At 53.0% G+C, this 21925-nt stretch overlaps 1 protein-coding gene and 3 long non-coding RNA genes across 12 annotated transcripts in view; 3 read left to right on the top strand and 1 right to left on the bottom strand.

The window, feature by feature from the left end:
• LOC129785197 (uncharacterized) overlaps positions 1-2758 on the top strand; it is a 3999-nt gene extending 1241 nt beyond the window's left edge. For 3 of the 4 annotated variants that reach the window (XR_008748855.1, XR_008748858.1, XR_008748857.1), the window contains exons 2-3: positions 1114-1245; positions 2615-2758. This is a non-coding gene — a long non-coding RNA (uncharacterized LOC129785197). Of the gene's footprint in view, positions 1-222; positions 246-1113; positions 1246-2614 lie in introns of those variants that run through there. The other variant, XR_008748856.1, reaches the window with a different exon arrangement.
• A 2723-nt stretch (positions 2759-5481) lies between these two features.
• Positions 5482-9099, top strand: LOC129785170 (uncharacterized). 5 transcript variants are annotated; one of them, XR_008748796.1, is made up of 4 exons: positions 5482-5645; positions 6478-7179; positions 7284-7459; positions 7704-8299. It is a non-coding gene; the product is annotated as an uncharacterized LOC129785170 (long non-coding RNA). The 5 variants fall into 5 exon arrangements; XR_008748797.1 differs by lacking the exon at positions 5482-5645 and adding an exon at positions 5855-5870 and having other exon boundaries at positions 7704-8300; XR_008748798.1 differs by lacking the exon at positions 5482-5645 and adding an exon at positions 8357-9099 and having other exon boundaries at positions 6201-7179; positions 7704-7927.
• An 859-nt stretch (positions 9100-9958) lies between these two features.
• On the top strand, positions 9959-12165 carry LOC129785134 (uncharacterized). The gene is made up of 2 exons (XR_008748748.1): positions 9959-11242; positions 11274-12165. It is a non-coding gene; the product is annotated as an uncharacterized LOC129785134 (long non-coding RNA).
• Positions 12166-13794: 1629 nt separating this feature from the next.
• LOC101917136 (CMP-N-acetylneuraminate-beta-galactosamide-alpha-2,3-sialyltransferase 2-like) lies at positions 13795-19961 on the bottom strand. Of its 2 annotated transcripts, none has more exons than XM_027783776.2 (8): positions 19679-19792; positions 17848-17976; positions 17427-17693; positions 16947-17137; positions 16454-16633; positions 15963-16008; positions 15654-15773; positions 13795-14289 (listed from the first exon to the last, which is right to left on the bottom strand). In XM_027783776.2, exons 3-8 carry the CDS (start codon positions 17679-17681, stop codon positions 14281-14283), a joined length of 801 nt encoding a protein of 266 aa, XP_027639577.1. In that variant the 5' UTR covers positions 17682-17693; positions 17848-17976; positions 19679-19792; the 3' UTR covers positions 13795-14280. The 2 variants fall into 2 exon arrangements, with proteins under 2 accessions (XP_027639577.1, XP_027639569.1); XM_027783768.2 differs by lacking the exon at positions 13795-14289 and adding an exon at positions 14752-15544 and having other exon boundaries at positions 19679-19961.
• Between the last annotated feature and the right edge of the window lie 1964 nt (positions 19962-21925).

Raw genomic sequence — 21925 nt, 5'->3', positions numbered from 1 at the left:
CTCGGGACTCCAGATTTGACTGTCTTGTTGAAAGGCTCCAGAGCCTGCTTTGAAAGTCGCTTGACAAAGCACAGCTTTGCCGTGATTTTTATACTGGAATTCCGACTGTAATGCCAATGCCACGTGTTAGCCTTTCTCCAGCAGCTATTAAAAGCAGAATGAGCGTTAAGAATCTGATTACCTTTTAACTAAATTCAAAACAAAGCTGCGGGGTGAAGCGACTGGAAGCGTCCTGCCAGTCTGACGTGGGTATCGCTGCCGTGCGTGTTTTCTGCCTGTCTACTGATCACTCCTGCCTCTTGTTCTGCTGTGGTAATTCCTTTGGGTAAGGCGTTGGGCTCTGACTGAAGTGCATCCTGACTTCCTCCTGACCCCTGCGAGATGTTATCGGTGTTTGCCTTCCTCCCCTTTCACAGGGCCTCGGCTGTTGCGTGCAGAGAAGCTGTCAGCCTTGTGAGAGAGCATGCAGCCGGCAAGCGCGTCGTGGTGCTTCGGTACCGAGCTGATACCGCAGGCGTCCGTCTTTTGTTTGCGAAAAGGGATCGCGAGGAAAGGTGCTGACGTTGGAGGGGGAAAGGTGGCGGGGAGAACAGGTAGGAGGCAGCTTTCAACCGGTTTTAGGCTTAACTCCTGTGTTCCTGAGCAAGGTTCTGGGCTTCGAGGGGTTTGCTTTTGGCTTTTTGCCTTCAGCGCGTCCTCCGTCACCGCTGTCGGCGTGCGCTGAGCTGCTGCTTAGGGAACTGTCGTGATACAGACTGTGTGCGTGCCAACCGTCCTCCAGGCTATAGCTGTATTCTACCCTAAAAAAAGCTTTCCGTAATACTATGCTTCCGTTAGGACGCAATTTTCTCGAGTTCCCCCCACCTCAGGGTGATTTTCCCACACCCCTAACCCCAACCCCTAAGCCCACCTGCAACACCCCATTTTCTCCTAGGCTTTTAGGAGTGGCCTGAGAGGTGCTTGCAGGGTATTCCATTTTGCCTTAGACAGCTTAGGAGACCAACCACATGCCTGGAGATCTGTATCTATCCTTAGGCTCCTAGTGGGATTCACACAAAACCAGTATGTGTGGGCACATTCTCCTAGCTGCTCGGTGTCTTTTTGCTGTTGCAGAGGTGATTTCCAGGCGGAGCTGACCAGTGGGGTTCTCTGGCTGAGGGGAAGACCAGCAGTCAGCTGGTGGATGTGCTTCTGGAAGAAATAGCAACGGGAGCTCTAAGAGAGGGAAATGGCTTCCCTGCATGGGTATGTGGAAGCTTTCTTCACTGCTTGTTTCCACTGAGATTAATTGGTAATAAATACCCATTAGGAAGGTGGGAGAATTACTTTCGTGGCCGGTGTCTTCAATATTCACCTTCTTCTTAGTGTAAACACTGAAAACTTTAAAGCCAGGGAAACTCAGGTGCACTAGAAAAGCTGAAACGGTGAGCATACTGAAGACATAGCTGAAGTAGCCACACTTGACAATGATGCCACGTGAACCACCGGACATGCAGGTATTTCTAGTGGGCTCGAGCCCCTGCTAATGCTGCGCTATATGGCCAAGCCAAAGTAACAGCTTCCTGCTGCTGAAAAGCCTCATCCTCCTCCCCTCTCCCTGCCCCGGTACTGGTGGCCGGGACCGGGAAGTGTCCAGCAGAGCAGTATTTGGGTTTTCCCGGGTTACTTCTCTGCTGACGAGATTAATGCAGACAAGCGCCAGAATGACTAAGTAGCAAGACTACATTGTAAGGAATGACTGCTTCTTGTGGCATGAGGAAGTTCATTCAACTCACAATGTCCCATTGCACCGTACCCCAGCACATGGGGGAAGCAGGCAATGATACAGGGACAAGGAAGCGTTGCAAGAATTCTTCACGTCATACTAAGCACGACTGTATCCAGAGGTTCTCTCTGGGATAGAGTAGCATTTCTTTGATCCTTCGACGTCTTTTCCTCAGCCTTTCCAGAAGCTTGAACCGTTTTCCCTGCCATTCCTGAAAGGTATTTCCAAGGAAGATCTTTCCTTTTCTGGTTTTGTTGGGCAGAACCTCTCAGAGAGTCCCATTTTTTTTCCACCCTGGAGCACTCGAGACAAGTTGCAAAGGTGCTGACAGTTGTGTTTTGTAGTACTGCGAGACCCACACAAAAGACCTATCCCTAATATAATCCCTAAATCCCTAAAACAAATGTAATCCTTAATTAAATCTCTAATCCCTAAAACTTAAGTAACGTCAGTTTAATTCTTTGAATAAGGATAAGTAGTCAATGAGGTCTTCAGTGCTGTACCTGCTTGCATCAACTAGTTCTTGGATTGGCTCTTTCCTTTTCAGGAGAATGGGATTAAATTAGGGATTAAATTAGTTTTATAAGACTAGCTAGGTTTATCAGACTTACAAAGCTGGAGTGCCCACCACAAGCTCTAACACCTGAAGGCCCTCTGCAGACAATGGCAGTGCAAGCTTGTGCCTTTTCTGTGATGGGAGTTTTTCCCATATTCTTTCTCTCTATTTCCACTTTTCACATGGAAATTCCATTTCTAGGAGAGCCGCGTTATTTTCGTGCACATTGAGAGGCAGCTCTAATGCAGACCGGAACACATGTTCCGTGCTAACACAGCTGTAATTTCTTTCAGGAGGAGGAGGGGAGCGCTGAAGCTTTCGTGGCCAAGCCCCGGAGCCAGGATGTCAGGGAGAAGCAGGAGTATCTGAGCCAGCTGAAGAACAAGCTGGGAGATCTACTTGTAAGTATGGAGGGAAGGGGCTGATGGGGACAGTAGCTCAGGACCGTGCGTGCAGAGGGAACCCCGCAGTGGACGCAGTGTGCGTGGCCAGCGCAGGCCTCCCTGCGCTACAGAGCTGTGCCCGTTGCAGTGAATGCCGAGACCTGGCTGAGCCCGGCTCTGCGGAACACTGCCAGCAGCAGTCCCCGACCCAAAGAACTTTGGCGTGGCAGACAGCGAGCAGAGATCAGTTGTACCACTAATCCCCTTCGGTACAGTGCTCCTCTGTCGCGACGGAGGGAAGACACAGTCAATCAATATGAGTGATCAGCAGACTTCGTTTATTGTCTCTTACAGTCACCTTTTATGCCTTGTTATAATTAGCTCATACGTATTACAAAAGTTAAGCTCATTATTGGTGAGTTGCCTAAATATCAAGCCCATCCCTAGTTTCTCTTCTGTAGTTATCTGTTCCCACCTGCAACATTCTTTTCCCACCGAAATCTTCCGTTATTTTGTAACAAGAACAGCCAAAGACAGCGTATTTTTGCTTTACTTCAGATAAGCTGAGAGCGATGCGCATCTTTGTCCAGTCAGGTAGACTATGTTTATGTGAACTTTTTCAGCTAGCCAGTTATCCACACTCCTCAGCTCTCCAAAAATAGCAGTAAAATCCTGTACATCTTCAGACACTGGTTCTGAGGAGTGGGAAGAGCAAATAGGACTGACAACTGGTGCAAATCTGAGAAATAATTCCACCTCAAAACAAGAGGCAATTACTGCATTGAAAAAAAGTCTGGTGTCACACCGAGCACCGAGGAGAACGCCAGAGGTGGGCAGGTGCCTGTGAAGTGAAATCCTGTCCAACGTGGGCACTGGATTAGCAAGAAGTACAGTTCTGTAATAAGGGATATCAATGCACAATAGAGTGAAATTAAGGTCTTCCCAGGTTATCATGAATCTAAGATTTCTTAACTTCCGGTCAGTTTGACGTTTAGCATTCACCAGTCTTTATTGCACATTTGTTTAACAACGGGATGCTAGTAGAGGCAGAGATGACTGTATCAAAAGACATCTCTGCTCTGCATTTCGGGCAACATGGATTCTCAGTGTGACACAAGTAAGTAAATGTTCTTTTCACATACCACAACGTAATGGTGACTGTGTTGTTTTGGAACAGAGAGGGGAAGGCAGATGATCTGAAGACTGCTTTCTGTGCGATTGATCCCGGGTATCGACGATCAGACGCTAGATACCTACATTGACCTGCCGGATCAAGAAGATGTGCCTGTGGAAACTGCACTCGAGAGGCTGCTTGCTGGATATGCGAGACGAGTAGGGCCCTCGCCCAGGGAGGGAAGCACGACAGGCTTCGGAGGGGAGGAAGGAGACTTCCAATAATAAGAATAAATGGACTGTTTGATCTACGGGTTTGGGTGCCAAGCCTAGAGTTGGAGTTACTGCGTTAAATACTTCTTCCCATTGCATATGGAGGTACAGCTCGTAAGAGCTGAGTGGGTGGGCTAGCTTGAGCTATCGGAAGCACTTTCATCTTAAGCAGCACAGCACTCCGAGACAATTTTACAGCCTCTGCAGAGTCATTGTAGCTCAGCAAGACCTGTGGTGGGAGGCTGCCTGATCCCCAGACAGAGGCTTCACACCCCCGGGGCGCCGAGGCACTTCAGGGTGTCAGGCGCTCTGCTTGGTGACACAAGAGCTGTGCTCCACAGCCATTGCTGGAACCTGAGAAACCACCGTCAGGCTCCAGGCTGCAGCGTGGCTGCTTTGGCCCTTGGCCCTTACAGTCCCTTGTCTCAAAGAAAGAGGGTTTCAAAGATTCCTTTGCAAAATAAGGTGCCGGTTGCAAGCAAAAGGTGAGGTCAGCCCACACGAAGTCTGCTATCGTGTCTGTCCCCGAGGAGACTTTTGTCTTGGTGTGGCTGCTGTTGTCCAGTATGAAATCACTCAACAGACGTTCAAGTGCTGCCCCACGAGTAGATTTAACCAAACTCTGAGCTGCAAAAGTCATCCAAGCATAGAAAAACTGAAATCAGTCCCTTGCTGCGAGGAAGGCACCACGTGCCCTTTGGTAACTTTACTCAGTCGTCCCTACTCATAGTGTCCGCTTTGCCCTGCACATAGCCCTCTCTAGGGAGGGGAGGGAGGATTCTGGAAACAAAAAAGACTGTAGGAAAACAGCTCTGCTGTGGTCATGCCTGAATTGCCGAGTAACTGGAGCAAACCTGAGAAGCAAAACCCTTTCTTTTTCTTGCGATGTAGGCATATGAAAAGTAGAAAGGGGTAAGCTGAAACCCAAAGATACCTTCCTGATAAAGCACTAGTTTTGTAAACTTGCCAAAACTGATTGCATTTGTAAAGCAGGAAGGCACCATAGCTGGTGTGACACAGCATGTACCACCCAGAGGTACGAGGCCCTGGGGCTTTCTGCCTTAATACTCGAACCTGGTGCCAGGCACTTCCAACACAAGTCACAAAATAGCAGGAAAGGACCTCCACCAACCGGGCGGCTGCAGTACCCAATTATATTTCGCTAGATGGCAGCAGCGCTCCACCAACAGGGCCGGCTGCAGTACCCATTTTTATTTCGCTAGATGGCAGCAGCGCTCCACCAACAGGGCCGGCTGCAGTACCCATTTTTATTTCGCTAGGTGGCAGTAGCGATCCACCAACAGGGCCGGCTGCAGTACCCAAATATATTTCGCTAGATGGCAGCAGCGCTCCAACTATCGGGCAGCGCATGCGCAGAAACGACGTGACGCCAAAGGGGCGGGGCTTCCGGCCTCGTACGTATGGGCTACGCATACGGCCCCGGAAGGTGGGTTCATTTCCGGCCCGCGCGGCGCGCTGGAGTGGCTGTGGAGGTGCGGAGCCTTCGCCGGGAACCTGGAAGAGTTTCGGGCCGGGACGTGCGGCGGCGCGCTGGGTGAGCGCTCGGGCTGAAGGGTGGGCGGGGGCCGGCGGGCAGCGGCCGAGTCGGGGGGATGTGGCGGCCCGGCGCTCGGCCGCGGCAGGGAGCGCCTGGTGCCGGCGGCGGGCGGGCTGAGGCAGGCGGGCGGCCCGGCCCGGCACCGGCGGGGCTGCCGCCGGTTCTCGTCTCCCCGGCAGGGACGGTGGTCAGCGGGCTCCTCACGGGGCTGCCCTTTTCTGGGTGGGTGGTTTTTTGTTTTTTTGTTTGTTTTTTTTTTTTTTTTTCTCTCGGAGCCGCGCCGCTACCTCGGCGAGGAGCGGCGGCGGGGCGGCCCCGGTGCTCGCTTGTGGCGGCGGCGCCCGGGAGAGAGGGGTCGGCCCGCGCCGCCCCGCCGCCCACCCGCCGCCGCCTCCGGGCTGCCCGGGCAGCCGCCGCAGCTCTGCACGGGGCTTTGTCTTTCCCCCAGCCGCTGGCCTGAGCCGTGGCAGGCGGCTGGGGCTGCCGTCCCCCGCGGGCCGCAGAGAGGCTGCCTCGGGGCCTGCGGTAACGCTGTCGCGGGGGGGGGGGTGGTGGGGGTGGGTGGCTCAGGAGCCTCTTCCCGCCCCTGCGAGCGGGCCAGAGCAAGAAAAGGCAGCCGGCAGCGGAATCCCCAGCCGTCGCCCCCGACTGCTGCTTTCTCCCCAAGCCTTTTAACTGCCGGGGAGGGCTGGGAGGCAGCAGCAGCTCAGGTGTCTGGCTGATCTTGTGTCGTGACAGTCAGCTCCGGGGCCGGAGCAGCCGAGGGGAAGAGGCCTTTTGGTTTGCTTCCCCGCGAAACGGGGGTCTTTTGTTTTCCCTTTGTCCCTAGGTTCGTCCGGAAGCGTCCGTCGACAAGTCAAGGGGAGCGGAACCGAAGGTCGCTCGAGATGTTACTTCGCCACGCGTGCCTCGTGCTTGCGAGTCGGACTGCTGACTACGGAGGGATCCCTTTTGTAGCCGCCGAGGGCCCGCGAGGCTCCGTGTGCCCGCTGCTTCCGAGTGCTGCGCTGCGGCTCGGGCAACGGCCGGGGAGGAATTGTCGGTCCCTCGTGGTAACGCAGCCGGGCCTGCTAGGCGCTTAAAGCAGCGCGTCCGGCCGGGCGGTATTGTTTTCCGAGGCTGTAAAGGAGCCCGAGGTATAAACCCGCTTTACGTTTCCGTACGGCGGTGCGCTTTGTCGGAGAGCTCGGCCGTACTGACGGAGCTGGCACAGGGTTCCCGCGGGACTCCGGCTTTGCCCGTCTCGTGGAAAGGCTCCAGAGCCTGCTTGGGAAGCCGCTTGACAAGGCACGGCTTTGCCGTGATTTTTACGCCGGAATTCCGACGGTAACGCCGATGCCACGTGTTAGCCTTTCTCCAGCAGCTCTTCAAAGCAGAGTGAGCCTTAAGAATCGGATTGCCTTTTAACGAAATTCGAAACAAAGCGGCGGGGTGAAGCGGCTGGAAGCGTCCTGCCAGTCTGCCGTGGGTATCGCTGCCGTGCGTGTTACCTGCCTGTCTGCCGATCGCTCCTGCCTCTTGTTGTGCCCCGGTAATTCCTCTGCGGAAGGCGTTGGGCTCTGACTGCGGCGCACCCCGACTCCCTCCTGACCCCGGCGAGACGTGATCGGTGTTTGCCTTCCTCCCCTTTCACAGGGCCTCGGCTGTTGCGTGCAGAGAAGCTGTCAGCCTTGTGAGAGAGCACACAGCCGGCAAGCGCATCGTGGTGCTTCGGTACCGAGCTGAGACCGCAGGCTTCCGTCTTTTGTTTGCGGAAAGGGATCGCGAGGAAAGGTGCTGACCTCGGAGGGGGAGAGGTGGCGGGGGAACAGGTAGGAGGCAGCTCTTTCAACCGGTTTTAGGCTTAACTCCTGGGTTCCTGAGCACGGTTCTGGGCTTCGGGGGGTTGGCTTTCGGCTTTTCGCCTTTCAGCGCGTCCTCCGTCACCGCTGTCGGCGCGCGCTGAGCTGCGGCTCAGGGGACCGCGGCGATACAGGCCGTGTGCGTGCCAGCCGTCCTCAAGGCTAGAGCTGTATTCTGCTTGTTACCCTGATGAAAGCGTTTCTTTTTTTCTAGGGGGCGTTCCCACAAGGCAGTGGTGTGGAGCCGAAGGGGACTGCGATTGAACGGTGACGGAGCCGTTTGGACCGAGTCTTGAAGATCTCTCGGGTTTTTGTCCGAGGAAACTTCGTCTCGAGACGGTCCTATCGCTCGCTGGCAGCGTGGTAGGAAACTGCTTTGTTGATCTTGACGGCGCAGTGTGTTGGGAGTATTAAGATTCCTCGAGAGATCAGAAGCGAGTAGGTTGTTTCTCTAAGGGAAAGGGGAATAGGCCTGTATCGTTAAAGGAAAGACTCAGAGTGGGTTTTGTTTCTCTTAAGTACAAAGCGCCCCATCTCAAGTGATTGCAAAGTCTGAAACGATGGTTCAAAAGCAGACTTGTGCTGTTTGCAAAGCGTCTGTTGCACTGCTCAAAGACAAAAGACGCTCACCCGAGAAAGTTTTTGGAAACCGATGTCCGATAGGCATGGGGAAAGAGCTGCAGAGGTTTACGTATCGTCTGTCGAATTCTGTTCTCTTTCGTGCCCTTCCATTTTACAATAAAAACTTTCGTGACCTCTTTTCTCGTTCAGGCACTGTTGCTAGTGTTTTCATAAGGGGGGGAAAAAAAGCGTAAGCCTGGTCTCTGGAGTGATTTTTTTTTTTTTTCTTTTTTTCTTTTTCGCTAGACTAGTTGAATCGAGAATGTTCGCTGCCAGAACTTCATCCACCGAGATGGGAAGCCAGGCAACTTCCTAACGGGCCGTGGGCAGAGTTCCCTTCTTGATGCCATGCCTATATAATAAACTCTGCAGTCCGTTAGCTAGACGGGCTGCAGTACCCAAATTTTTTCGCCAGGCGGCAGCACCGCGCCCCCCCAGGCGGAGTAAGGGCAGCGCATGCGCAGACGCGGCTTGACGCCGAAGGGGGCGTGGCTTCCGGGCACGTCGCGGGCCGATGACGCAATCCGACTTCGGCGCATGCGCAGAAGGGGTTTCTGGCAAAGTAAGGGCAGCGCATGTGCAGACGCGGCTTGACGCCGAAGGGGGCGTGGCTTCCGGCCTCGGGGCAGACCGATGACGCAACACGCCTCGACGCATGCGCAGAAGGGCTTTCTGGCAAACTAAGGGCAGCGCATGCGCAGACGCGGCTTGACGCCGAAGGGGGCGGGGCTTCCGGCCTCGGGCGTACGGGCAGATGACGCAATCCCGCTTTGGCGCATGCGCAGAAGCCTTTCTGGCCTACCGAGGGCGGCGCATGCGCAGAAGCGGCTTTGACCCCTAGGGGCGGGGCTTCCGGCCTCCGGCGTAAGGGCATATGTAGTACCCAAATATTTTTCGCTAGATGGCAGCAGCGATCCACCAACCGGGCCGGCTGCAGTACCCAAATATCTTTCGCTAGATGGCAGCAGCGCTCCACCAACAGGGCCGGACGCAGTACCCACTTATATTTCGCTAGATGGCAGCAGCGCTCCACCAACCGGGCGGCTGCAGTACCCATTTTTATTTCGCTAGGTGGCAGCAGCGCTCCACCAAAAGGGCCGGTTGCAGTACCCATTTTTATTTCGCTAGATGGCAGCAGCGATCCACCAACAGGGTCAGTTGCAGTACCCAAATATATTTCGCTAGATGGCAGCAGCGATCCACCAACAGGGCCGGCTGCAGTACCCATTTATATTTCGCTAGGTGGCAGAAGCGCTCCACCAACAGGGCCGGCTGCAGTACCCAATTATATTTCGCTAGGTGGCAGCAGAGATCCACCAACCGGGCCGGCTGCAGTACCCAAATATATTTCGCTAGATGGCAGCAGCGCTCCACCAACAGGGCCGGCTGCAGTACCCATTTATATTTCGCTAACTGGCAGCAGCGATCCACCAACAGGGCCGGCTGCAGTACCCATTTATATTTCGCTAGATGGCAGCAGCGCTCCACCAACAGGGCCGGTTGCAGTACCCATTTTTATTTCGCTAGGTGGCAGTAGCGATCCACCAACAGGGCCGGCTGCAGTACCCAAATATATTTCGCTAGATGGCAGCAGCGCTCCACCAACAGGGCCGGCTGCAGTACCCATTTTTATTTCGCTAGGTGGCAGCAGCGCTCCACCAACAGGGCCGGCTGCAGTACCCAAATATATTTCGCTAGGTGGCAGCAGCGCTGCACCAACAGGGCCGGCTGCTGTACCCAAATATATTTCGCTAGATGGCAGGGGCGCTCCACTAACAGGGCCGGCTGCAGTACCCAAATATATTTCGCTAGATGGCAGCAGCGCTCCAGCAACCCGGCGGCTGCATTACGCAATTTTTTTTGCCATGTGGAAAAAGTGATGAGAAATCTTTTTGTCGGGAAACTTTATCTGTCGCCAAGGTAAGGCACCTCTTTATTTCATTGGAGAGTTAAACTTACAAAAAAAAAATAATTAAGGGTGTTACAATGGGCTCCTAAAACAATGAGGTGTATGCAGTCATGCTACTAATCTGTGTTTATTCTTGTATTTCCAAACAAATTTAATTCCTTTTTTGACAGAAGAAGAGGTCTTAAATACCCTAAACTTCTGTTTTTTTTAAAATAGACCCAAACTAAATCTATAAGGGCTGAACCTTATGGTATAGCTGTCCTTTTAGCCAACAGAAATCACAGCGGAAAGTGACATTCCTAATAGCTTAAGAAAAACTTTACTGATTAAACAGATTATTTAAGCTGTGAAGTAACAGAAGTACATGCTCTCAGTTCTGCCATTCACAGAGGTATTTGTTTCCAGCTGTAATGAAACTCCATGGGTTTCTTTCTACATGTCATATTCTTTTAATCATCTTTTCCATTTATGTTGTGTATGAAGAATATTTCTTGATGACTGATAGAAACCAAATCGCCAAGATTGTGACGTGCATGAAGTCTTTTAGGAGCAGACCCACAAACAGAATTGGGCGCTTAGCTGATCACCCATTCAATGCTCTTGCATTGGGCCAAGGAGGTCTACTCATTTGTTCCTTTAGTCCGGAATGTGTTTCACTTTATCTTAATGTACTGTTACTCTGCATTGTAAACTCTTAACAGTCTTTCTTTCAGTATCACAAAGTAGAAATGGACATAACTAGGATACAAGAGGTTGAATAGAAGCTCTCTTAAATTTTCTTCCTTGGCATCTGAACCATGCGGAGACCTGTGGGTGCAGCATGCAGTAAGGGAAACACCTGTTGAGTTTGGGGTCAGCAGACATGGCATTTTTTTCAGTCTGTTCAGTTAGTAAAAGTCAGGTAGCATCTCCATACCTGTACAACTGGATTGGCTGTAAGGGCAGTGTGTTAACGAGGACCTGCTGCTTATGACCAGAAGCTAGGAACATCACAGAATCTGCTAGTGGAACCATGTGATTCCAAAGGATTTATGAACCCATTCCAGTTTCTCCCTGACAAGATTTTTTTGTTTGTTTTACTTTAATATTTGTTATGTGTAATAATGGTGTAGGATGTAGTGCGGTAACTTTCTAGATGGTTTTCTGAGGCTGTTCCTGAGATTGCAGTCTTCACATCGGTAGAAACTGATTTTGCAATTAACTTCTTTATGTTTAAAGTAATTGTAGTTTATACAAACTTCTGAATAGTTGTAGGTCAAGCAGACAATATATGTAAATCTTAATAAGCTGTTTTCCTCTTAGATTTCATATAGCGGTGAACTCATTTTTAGAGAAGCATAAACCTGAAGTGGTGGAAATACATGTGTCGATGATGCCTGCTATGCTTGCTATTTAGACTTCGATCCTGGACATTTTGAATGCGTGTCTGAGAGAACTCAAACGTTACGGTCCAGCTCTTGAATTAGATCTATCTTTAGAAAATGCTATTGATAAACCTTTTGACAAGGTCACCATTTTGATTGTTCAGTCAGTTATTTAAATGGCAACTATAGCAGTATTGACTGGTAAAGGAAAAATGCACACAGACGTGATTACCACTGGGCTTGCTTTAGTCACGACTCAGAGCTGGGCCCCCACCCCAGTGAAAGATTCAAAGGGAAGTGCTGTGGGTAGCAAGGGTCCAAGGGTGGGTGTCACTAGGGAAATTTCTGGGGGCCATTGTTAGGCACTTGGGCTTTTGCACATCTCCATTCTCATCGGGTCCGCAGTTAACATATGCGATAGGTTTGCACAGACATTCAAAGGTGTAATGTAGCATGTGAGCTTGATCCATTGAAGTCTTCCAGGAGAGGGTGTATATGAATGCTAGCAAGTGTCAGGGAAGACTGACATCTAATATCTATATCCTTTTCATATTCCAGGTTAAAATACTAATTACCTTTGTCTTTTGGGGGATTTTGGAGATTTTGGTGGGTTTTTGGGGGAGTGTGTGTGTTTGTGGTAAGTTTAGTGCTTTATTTTTGAACGCAGCTTGTTTTCATACAGAGGACCACTGTTGTTTATTGCATTAAAGGTTTTCTTACCCTGCCAGCTGACCCTCTCAGTTACTTTCTCCTTCCTTTTCTGTGATACCTTTTTGTATTTCCTACAGCAGCAGTTAGTTCCCTCCCAGTAGACTTAATTCCGCCTTCTTCCCATTTTCATGTCCACTAAAATACTCTGCATAGAACAGTTGTTATCAACATCAGTATGTGATTATGGCTTTCCACATGACTGCCTGTGAGGAAGAGGGGAAATGCATCTCTCTTTTAGGACAGTATTTGCTGGTATTGTCAGCCATGAAAATGAATTGCTTATTGTCTATCTTAAACAAAAATTTGAAAATCCAACCGCTGGTATGACTGCTTTATTTATGTAGATTCAGGCCTTTTAATGAAAGATTACTGTCTCCTGCAGGTAGCTGGAAATTTCCACCTTGCACCGGCAAAAAGTTTCCAACAGTCTCATGTAGATGGTGAAGTATTTTCTTTTCCTGCTTATTGTGACCTTTAGCTTCCAAGTGTTTCAGACCATTTCCTTTGAACATCTTTGCATTGCTATCTGTGGTAACAGCAGCACTGCTTCAGGGGGGAGGACATTGGTGAAATTTTGTTAGAGATGTTTAGAACTATCAGGAATGAATAGAAAAGTGTTTTTGGAAGGTGCTGCCACATGGGTGTGGGAGAACCTGGAGGAGAATGTATCTGGGCAGTCTCTCAGCCTCACTTGTTCTACAAAACTTTACTGCCCTGCTGTAAAACAACCTCAGGTACGGGGTTCGGTCAAGGACCTGAATATCAGTATCTCTGGAAAGGATATTTTGTAGAAAAGCTCTTGAGAATTTCAAGGCAATTCAGAACTTTCAGAGTAAAATTTCAGTTGTGAAGGACTTCAACTTCCTCAAGTATATATAAATACACAGTGGCCGGAATGACAGTGGTAGTTTACAGAATCATAGAATGGTTTTGTGTTGGAAGGAACCTTTAAAGGTCCCCTAGTCCAGCCCCCCTGCAGGAAGCAGGGGCATCTTCAACTAGATCAGGTTGCCTACAGCCCTGTCCAACCTGACCTTGAATGTTCCCTGGCACGGGGCATCTGCCACCTCTCTGTGCAACCTCTCCCAGTTTCACCACCCTCATAATAAAAAATTTCTTCTCTCTATCTAGTCTCTATCTACCTCTTTCAGTTTAAAACCACTAAGCCTTCTCCTGTTGCTACAGGCCGCACTAAAACGTTTGTCCCCATCTTTCTTATAAGCCCCCTTTAAGTACTGAAAGGCCACAATAAGGTTTCCCCAGAGCCTCTTCTCCGGGCTGAACAACCCCAATTCTCTCAGCCTGTCTTAGGAGAGGTGCTCCAGCCTTCTGATCGTTTTTGTGGCTCTCCTCTGGACCTGCTTTGCCAAGGACTCCGGAGCTGGATGCAGTACTCCAAGTGGGTCTCATGAGATCAGAGAGACAGAATCACTTCCCTCGACCTGCTGGTCATGCTTCGTTGGATGCAGCCCAGGATATGGTCAGCTTTCTGACCTGCGAGCACAGGTTGCTGGCTCGTGTCCATTTTTTGACCCACCGGTACCCCCAAGTCCCTCTCTGCAGGCCTGCCGTTACTCCCTTCATGGCGGATGCGCAGTAGCGTAACTGGCAACCTAAGGGCAGCGCATGCGCAGAGCCAGCCTGACGCTGGCGCGTAGGGGGCTCGAGCCTCGCATGCGCAGAAGCGGCCCGGCGCAGAGGCGTGCAGCTTCGAGGCCCGCAAGGGCAGAACCGTGGCGTTGCCGAGCGACGGGGAATTGAAACCGTGGAGGGGCGCAGGCGCTCCGCAACCCCGAGGTCTTCAGGTGGGGGCTTGACGCTAGGGCTTTGCAGCAGCGAGCACCCCCACGGCGCGTTTGGCCCGGGGCTGCAGCGGCGCTGCCGTTTCGTACTCCCGTGCCGAGCGCCCGCTGGCAACGTGCTAGGTGGACGGCAGCGGCGCCTCCTTACGGGGAGGCAGCAGCGGGCACCGCGGCACCACCCCGCAGGCAGCGCGAGATCGCGATACCGTTAACGGCCGCCACGGCCGACTTTCGGGGCGCCACCGGGCATGCGAGGCACCGGGGCTGCAGTACCGATTTTCGGCCGCCTGGCGGCAACAGCAGCGCTCCACCAATCGGGCGGCTCCAGTACCGATGCTGGAGATACTGTATTCTGTTTGCCTCCAGGAATGATGTACTCTGTCGTCATGAGACCTGAAATGGATTGCATTTGCCATCAAATATGCTTTCTAGCAAGACCATCTAGCTTTTTTAACTTTTCTTAAAGATGTCTCTGACTGACTGTGCTGATGCTGTATGCCAGACCTCTGAAAATGTACCGAATCCCACACACTTTCCTTCCACCTGTTCTGGGCACTTGGGCTGTGCTTACCGTACCATGGAGCATTGCAGTTGCTCCAGATTGCTGCTCTCGTGAAAAATGCAAGTTGATGTATCAGCAAAAAAAGTGTTTGGAGTCTTAATTGATTGTTAAATCTGGTTATGTTTTTCACTTCCCCTGTTTGTCTTTTGAAACAAAGTCTATCCACTGTGTGTTTTGGTAAAGCATTTAGAAGAATTAAATTATTTAAACTAACCCTGGTACTGAATTGGAAATAATAATTAAAAAAACATACCTAGATTGTGGCATAATATGTAGATACAATAATCATGGTGGGGTGGTTTTTTTCTTTTTAATGATCTATACAAGTGAGTAAAAGTGCTTGGTACATGAAATTATATTAGGAGTCACTTTAAGATAATGAGGAAAAATAAAATACTGTGGAGGCAATACTGAGGCAAAACTCATCACTCTTAAATCTTGGCTCTGGATTTTCTGTGGTATTGACTCTAAACTTGGTCCAAGCAGTTGGTCCAACGCTGCCCAGTGAGTGTGACGCACAGAATCAGAAAATGCAGAAAGAAAGCTATTCTATAAGTAATACATGCTGCAGGGACACATACAGCAGCAGCTCATGGGCTCCATACCCAGCTCCAGCCCCACCCCCACCCCTTTGTCTCTCCCAACCAGTGTGGGCAGAGCCACGCCCACCCTGTGTCCCACCAAATGCAGCATTCCTGGTGCTTTGGGACCATGTCACCCGGCAACCACAGCGCCCAGCTGGTGGGGACCAGCACAAGAAGCACTGAGACCCTGGGTGGGGTTCCAGGGTGTGTGAGCCCAGGAGTGTGGCAGTGCTGGCGGGGGAGAAGCAAGCTAAAGAGCCAAGGCAGCTGCTGGCAGCGCAGAGGGCTGTTAGTTCCTGCACTAACGACCTGGCTTCAGTTTTTTAGAACTGCATCATTTGTAGAATAAAATCCTGCCTTCCACTGCCAGTGTCTCAATGAGGCTGAACTCAACATCAGCGTCATGGACCCTTGTCCTGCGAAAGGCTCCGGACCAGCGGTTTTTCTCCCAGTAGTGATGCCAGTTCCCTTCACTGTCTGCTCCAAAGCCAAATACAGAGACCTGCACACACAGCAGAAAGAGCCATCGGTGCACAGGTGCTCAGTCGCCCTGAGGGCACACAGACAGAGGTGGTACGGCAGCAGCACCTGGTCATGCTGTCCACATTTACCTGCTGGCAAGCATGCAAGGCGAAGAGCAGGGCAGTGAAGCCAGTGGAGGGATACCGTCCATGGTGCTGTGTCCAGTTGTCGTGGATGTACTTGAGGAAAGCTGGGCTTAGGATCAGCACCTGAGTGGGGAGCGGAGAAGCCAGCAGTTGCTCACTGTGCTGGGAATGGGATGGCCAGCCTCCACCACCAGCACTGCCATCAGCCTTCCTGCTTGCCAGTTCTGCCCCTATCCCACTGGAAAACAAGCCTGGTCTCTGCCCAGAGGAGCCCTGCCTGTCCAGGAGGAGTGGAACCCACTGAACCCTTACCTTGTTTCTGTCAGCTTTGATGAACCGTTTCACTCTCACGTATGTGCTGCAAAAGCCAGAGGATAGCAGTAAGGGTGTGGCACCCCTGCTGCCGGGGCCTCTCCTTCAGAGGCAGCTGGTTTGCAGAGGGTGCTGCTAGCCCCATGGCACCCTGGCCCCATGGCACCCCAGCCCCTTGGGCTGGCCCAGCAGTATCCCCTGGCCTGGCTCTGGGAAGGGTCACATCAAGGCCATGGCCCCACAGTGGGGACAGCCATTCCACCCGTAGGAGTTATGGGACTGCAGGATGTCTGAGCCCTGTGGGGACAGGGCAGTGCCTGCTTCCCCAAACGGTCGTGCGGAGAGATGCCAGAACCCTCATCCAGGGGCCCTTCATCCCACCAGGACCATGAGGCCAGGGCCCTAGTGAGGCACCAAGGCCCCCAGAACCACCCCGCACTGTCCCCAGGGTCTCTAGCACAAGAGATGCTGTTGCCCCAAAGCTGACGCACTGCGTGAGCTCTCCAGTGGAGAAGGCACTGGCCACCCACTGCAGGTCCAGTGGCTTGAAGGGGACAAGGACGAGGTGGACACCAGGCCGGAGGTTCACTGCGCTCTCTGGGTACATGAAGTGATGGGTTGTTCTTGTGCCAACATCCAGCTCAAAGCCAGCAATCTTCGCTCTGTTCATCCTAGGGGACAGCAGGAAGGCACACCCCAAAATGAAGCTGCAATGCCACGCCAGTCCCAAGCTGCTGGTCCCACCAGGCAGGGACACCAGCTCACTGTAGCCAGCAACAAAGAGGGAACATGGGCTACCCAGGGCTAACGTGTGCCCCAGGGTGGGGGGGCTCCAGGGAGCAGGGGCAGCAGTTCCTCTCCTCCACCATCACAGGGCTTGTGTTTGTGGATGGGGGGGGGGGGAGGGGGGGAAGTGATGGGTGACAGGGGCACGTCAGGGCCCTGGGGAGACAGGGAGGGGCAAACCCCTTCTGGGGCACCCACCTCAGCACCCAGTCGTGCCCATCGATCTGCAGGCCATGGCCAGACCCCTTCAGCCGCCCCGAGTTCCCCACCACTGCACAAGTCCTGCAGCGAGACGGGTCCCACAGGGCACTGGTTGGGACCCGGAAGACAGTGAAGAGCTGCTGAATTATGGCCTGGACTTGGACACTATTTGGGTGACCCTGCAGCGTCTGGGGGAGCAAGGACAGCAACAGGCAGCATTAGTCCCCCGGCAGTACCCCCAGAGGGAGACAGAACCCCAGTCGAACCAGAAGAGCCCTGGGAAAGCCACAGAAAGACCCAATAAGATAACAGGAAAAGGTTGCGGGAGAGCCCAGAGAGGTGGAAGCAGTGGTGAGCTGGGGTCCCTGCATCCCCTTCATCCCCCAGATTAAGACAGGCCTCTGTCTCCCTGCCCCACCGCAAACAGATTTGGTGACACTGAGAAGAGCCCTGAGCTGCCACTCATGACCCACTCACCAGCCACCACTGAACCACGTCAGAGGAGAGCTCATGGGCTGTGCCCTTCAGCAGAGGCCCCATGGCCATGTCATAGTGGGTGTTGAACCATGCAGAGCCATTGGCAACAGCAGTGCAGCAGGTAGCGGGGGTGTCGAGGAGCAGTGGAGGCCCAGGGAAGGGGCTGAGGCCATCCGTGGGGGCTCGGAAACATTGCCACAGGACCAGCAGCAGGCACAGGATGAGCACCACCTGCATGCACCTCTGGCCCAGCATTGCTCATGCCACCTGCAGTGAGATGTCAGAGGGAACAGTGGTAGTGGCACCACAGAACCCCTTCCCACCCATGCTCCCACCTCCTGGGACGCCCCTTGGCTGCTCACCAACCCTGCAGGGACCTGACATCGCCTGGTACATGTTTCCTTTTCAACCCATTCAATACCTTTATTGCTGTGCTCTGCTTCTGACACTGTTACAGTTACTCAGGTCCAGGCAGGGCTGGCTGGCAGTATTCACTGGAGGAGGAGCTGCTCTCTGCTGCTGCAACACCTTCAGGGTCTGCAACACGGTCCTGTGAACAAGTGGCAAAGCACTGTCACCCTGGCCACAAGCCAAACTCCAGCTACCTTCCAGAGTGGCAGATGCCTGCACGTGAAGCAGCCCCGCTGCTGATAGCATGCCCCACCGCTTTCTCCCCACACATGCTGGCACTGCAGAGTGGCCACTGGGCAGAGGAGCCCCTCAGCCTGTTTGCTGCCACCGAGCCCACAGAGACATCTTGCAGCCAGTGAAGCCAGCCCTCCCCAGCGGCCCCGGGGTTTTGCATCTTCAAGGGCACTGAATCATTGCCAGGACGAAGGAGCAGGAGGTACTAACTGCTGTCCATATGCATGAACCTTTCTTAAATACCCATATTTAAGTGACATTTCTGTTCTCCATCTAAAAGCACTCAAGTAAACCCAAAATCAGAAGGAAAAGGGTTTTCTTATCCTCAGGAAGTTCACAAAGTACTCAGCCTCTTAGGACCTGGCTCCCATGGGGCCAAGGTGAGAGTGAAGAGCAAGGATGCAGGGACATCCTCCATTCATTCCAGGGTCAGAAGCAACTGCGGGAGGTTTGGGATGGGGTCCCCTGTGTACTAGGAAAGATGGAGGGAAAACTGCTCCTGTCCTCACAGGAGCACCCTGTGCTTCCACCAGTTCCCTGGGTGCTGATGGGGGGCACCAGCTTAGCTTCTCTACATTGACCATTTTCTGCAGCTCCTGCAGCACAGAAATACCTGCTTGCTGTGGTGTCCAACCAGTTGCACTCAAATCTGACTGGCAGGACATGCACCTGACAGCAAAACTGCTGCTCCTGGGGGTCCAAGCAACAAGCAGAGATGGGAGATGGGAGGTGGGGTTCGGACAATCCCAGGTGGCTGCAGCAGGTCACACTCCCCTGCAAGCCTGTCCTTCAAAAAGCAACTGAACCATCACCCCTTCTTGAAGGGAAGCACAAGCAAGCCACCACCAGCACTCCGGAAACACAGATGTGGGTGTTCCCAAGCAGGAAGCAGCCATAGTATGCTGGTTTTTTGCACCACAGGCTCAGGGAGATCCCAGAGGCCCCTGATGCTCTCCCTGCTGGTGGCTGAGAATCCCTGTAAATCCAGCAAAATGCTGTCCTGCAGCAGCCATGAGCATTTGCTACGATGGAGGCAAACAGTGTCCATCTGACATGCCAGTTGGGCCAGGAGCCAGCAGTCCCCCAGCAGGCTGGTTCAGGCACTTGTGGAGCCTTGGGAGTTATTAAGCTGCAGCCCATGGAGAGGTATGAGCTGGCTGGTGGCTGCATGGCTGGTGCCTGCAGCTCCATTAAGCCCAGAGCCGGGGGACCGAGGCAGCGCAGTGAATACCTTTTTGCAGTTGCCAGTCACTGGGGTGGGCAAGGCTTTGAACAGGCAGAGTAGAGCAGCCCCATCTCCCTGCCTGTGCACACACACATCCCCTGCTTTTGGGTGGGACCTCTCCACCTGTACCCGCACCCCCATGCAGCTGAAACAACACCCCAGCCCTGCACCCAGAGATGCCCTCACCTTGAGGTCCCCCAGCCCAGCACTATCAACCGCACGACACTGTGTCACAGCCATACAGCCACTGCATCAGGCTGCATTCAGTGGCCACAGACGTGTCCCTGCCCCCACTTAGCCCCAAGAGACACTGCCAGGAACTCCCCAGTCCCATAGCCAAGAAAGAGGCCCTGATGGTGTCACTACCCCGTGGTCCCCTCACCTCCTCAAAGTGCTGCTGAGCACGGCCAGGTGAAGGTCTGCTCCCAGGCTCGGTGGCCTCACCAGTGCTCATTGCAAGTTGCAACGGGCCACCACAGGAAGAGGAAGTGTTGCACTGTGATGTGGGGGAGAACACAGCCTTGCAGCAAGTGGCATGGTGAGGTCAGGGCTGCCATCCTTCCCTCCAATGGTGCCCACCAGCCTGGCATCCCAGCACACCCCTCCCATCCATGGCAGCACCATGGTGGCCACCAGTCCTGCTGGAGCCGAATGCCCTGGACATATTCCTAGGGCCGAATCCAGAAATTCATCATTAAAATGTTCCTCTGAGAGTGGGAGAAGTTGCCTCGAGTGGAACTGCCCTCCTGCCCCTGCAGGTCCTGGTAGATGGCTCTACTTCTGCTGACACTGACACCAGCAACACAACCCATCAGCCCTGTCCTGCCCTACCCAGCCCCACAGGCAGCTGCCTGCCCCATCTCCGAGCACCCACCCCTCAAGGCAACTTCTGCAAGCTGTGGGCAGTGCTGGTCAGAAAGCAAAGGCATTTGACCAAGTAAGTTTTGCATCGGACGCTGCACTCAGCAGCCGGCTCTCACCCCAGCTCTATGAATTTTTGGATCCACTTATGCATTTGGCCTCCGAACATCCCACATCAGCATATCCCACAGCTTGACTCTGGACAAGTGAGGAAGCCATCCTGCCACCCACAAAAATGTCCTTTTATTTTTTTGTTCTGCTTTTAGTTTGATGCTTGTCTGGTCAAAGGGTTCTGTCCTCTCTCTGCCACGTGCTGTGAGCCTGGTATGACATACAGCCTTCCCACACAAACCTCTCCCCCTTTGCTCTTCTCCCCACCAACTAGTGCCTCTCACCTGACCCCCACGACTCATCATCAGCCTTTGCCAAATCTTTGCTTTGACTGTTTAGCGAATGCCTGAAGATGCTCACACCACTCTCCACTCACTGTGACAAATGATACAGTGATGCTTGAACAAAGGTGCAGATCCTGCAGGACCACAACGTGGATGGCCCACTCAACCCCACAGGCTGCACCCTCGTCGCCCCCCCACCCCTGCTTACCTCCTCCAAGCTGTTAGCACTGGCCTTGCAGCAGCCCACGTGGCTGGTGAAGGCAGAGGTTGTGGGGCAAGCTTAGGTCCTCCTGCACCTGCAGCACGAAGTTGTACACCGAGATGAGGGCCACCATGGTGCTGTAGCAAGGTGGCACCAGGAAGGGGAACTGCTGGAAGGAGCCATGGTCATGCTGGGGGTGGGAAGGGGGCTGGGGTCACATTGCTGCCAGCAGCAAGGGCAGGAAGGAGCCCCTCGCCTTGCACATACACACACACAAACACATTGAGAGACAGACACCCCCTCAGTGTGCACACTGACACACCCAGGCACACAGCACAGCATGGCTACAAATCCTGCAATTATAAGCTGAAATATTTTAAGGAAGCCTGAGGCAGACACACTTTGAGACGCAGGGAGCCCCAGCCTGGTGGTGCAGTGGAAAGTGTGGCTAAGCACGGCTGTGAGAGCCAAGGATGTGCTCTGGGCATGCTGGGGTGTGCTGAGTTATCTGGCACAGACCAGTCACCTCTGAGGTACACCAGATGGGATGTGCTGGGCACTGTTTGTGAAGGCAACATCCCACTGGACAGTCCCTGCAGAGAATCTGGGGGTGACCCAGCACTGTCGCACCCCAGGGCCCTGCTCTAGCCCCATGCAAGTGCTCCATGACCTGAGCCCTTTGCCGTCTGTTTCATTCCCCCTGTAGCCCAAGGGTGCCCCTGAGGGGGAGAGAGGGCATCCCCTTTACCATTCTGGGGGCCCCCACACAGAACCTAACTATGGCCCCCCTGGGGGAGTACCATGACTGCCCCATGCTCACATCTGGCTTCAAGTCCAGCAAGAGTCCTCACCTGCTCCTTACCTGCCTACATGGCTCTGTCCAGCTAGTTTTCTCCCCAAAACTGGCTCTATTCCTACCCCATTCAATAGACAATCAGGCAGCCATCTTGACTATAAACCCCATTGTCATTTTATTTCTTTGGAAATGCAGTGCTCCCTCTAAGCACCACCTCCTGCACCAGGAATGAGACCCCTCAGAATCTGTGGTCAAATCTGTGCTGTCAAAATTTAGGATGAAGCACCAGTACTAGAGATCAGGCCATGTCAGGGCTTGTCTGTGCAGAAGATGGGAACCCCAGGGCACCAGAGACATGCTGAGAACAAGTTTCAT

The sequence above is a fragment of the Falco peregrinus genome, chromosome 9, assembly GCF_023634155.1.
Source record: "Falco peregrinus isolate bFalPer1 chromosome 9, bFalPer1.pri, whole genome shotgun sequence".
In the NCBI taxonomy this organism is placed as follows: Eukaryota; Metazoa; Chordata; class Aves; order Falconiformes; family Falconidae; genus Falco; species Falco peregrinus.
Note: the sequence above shows the minus strand (reverse complement) of the source record. Positions and strands in the feature narration are given on the sequence as shown.

Bases quoted from the DNA above. Each gene is read 5' to 3' on its own strand.
- LOC101917136 (XM_027783768.2), bottom strand. From the start codon at position 17,681: ATGCTGGGCCAGAGGTGCATGCAGGTGGTGCTCATCCTGTGCCTGCTG. The intron at 15,774-15,962 runs GTAAGGGTTCAG...CTCCCCACTCAG, and splicing joins TCAAAGCTGACAGAAACAAG to GTGCTGATCCTAAGCCCAGC. The intron at 15,545-15,653 runs GTAAATGTGGAC...CTGTGTGTGCAG, and splicing joins CCTTGCATGCTTGCCAGCAG to GTCTCTGTATTTGGCTTTGG.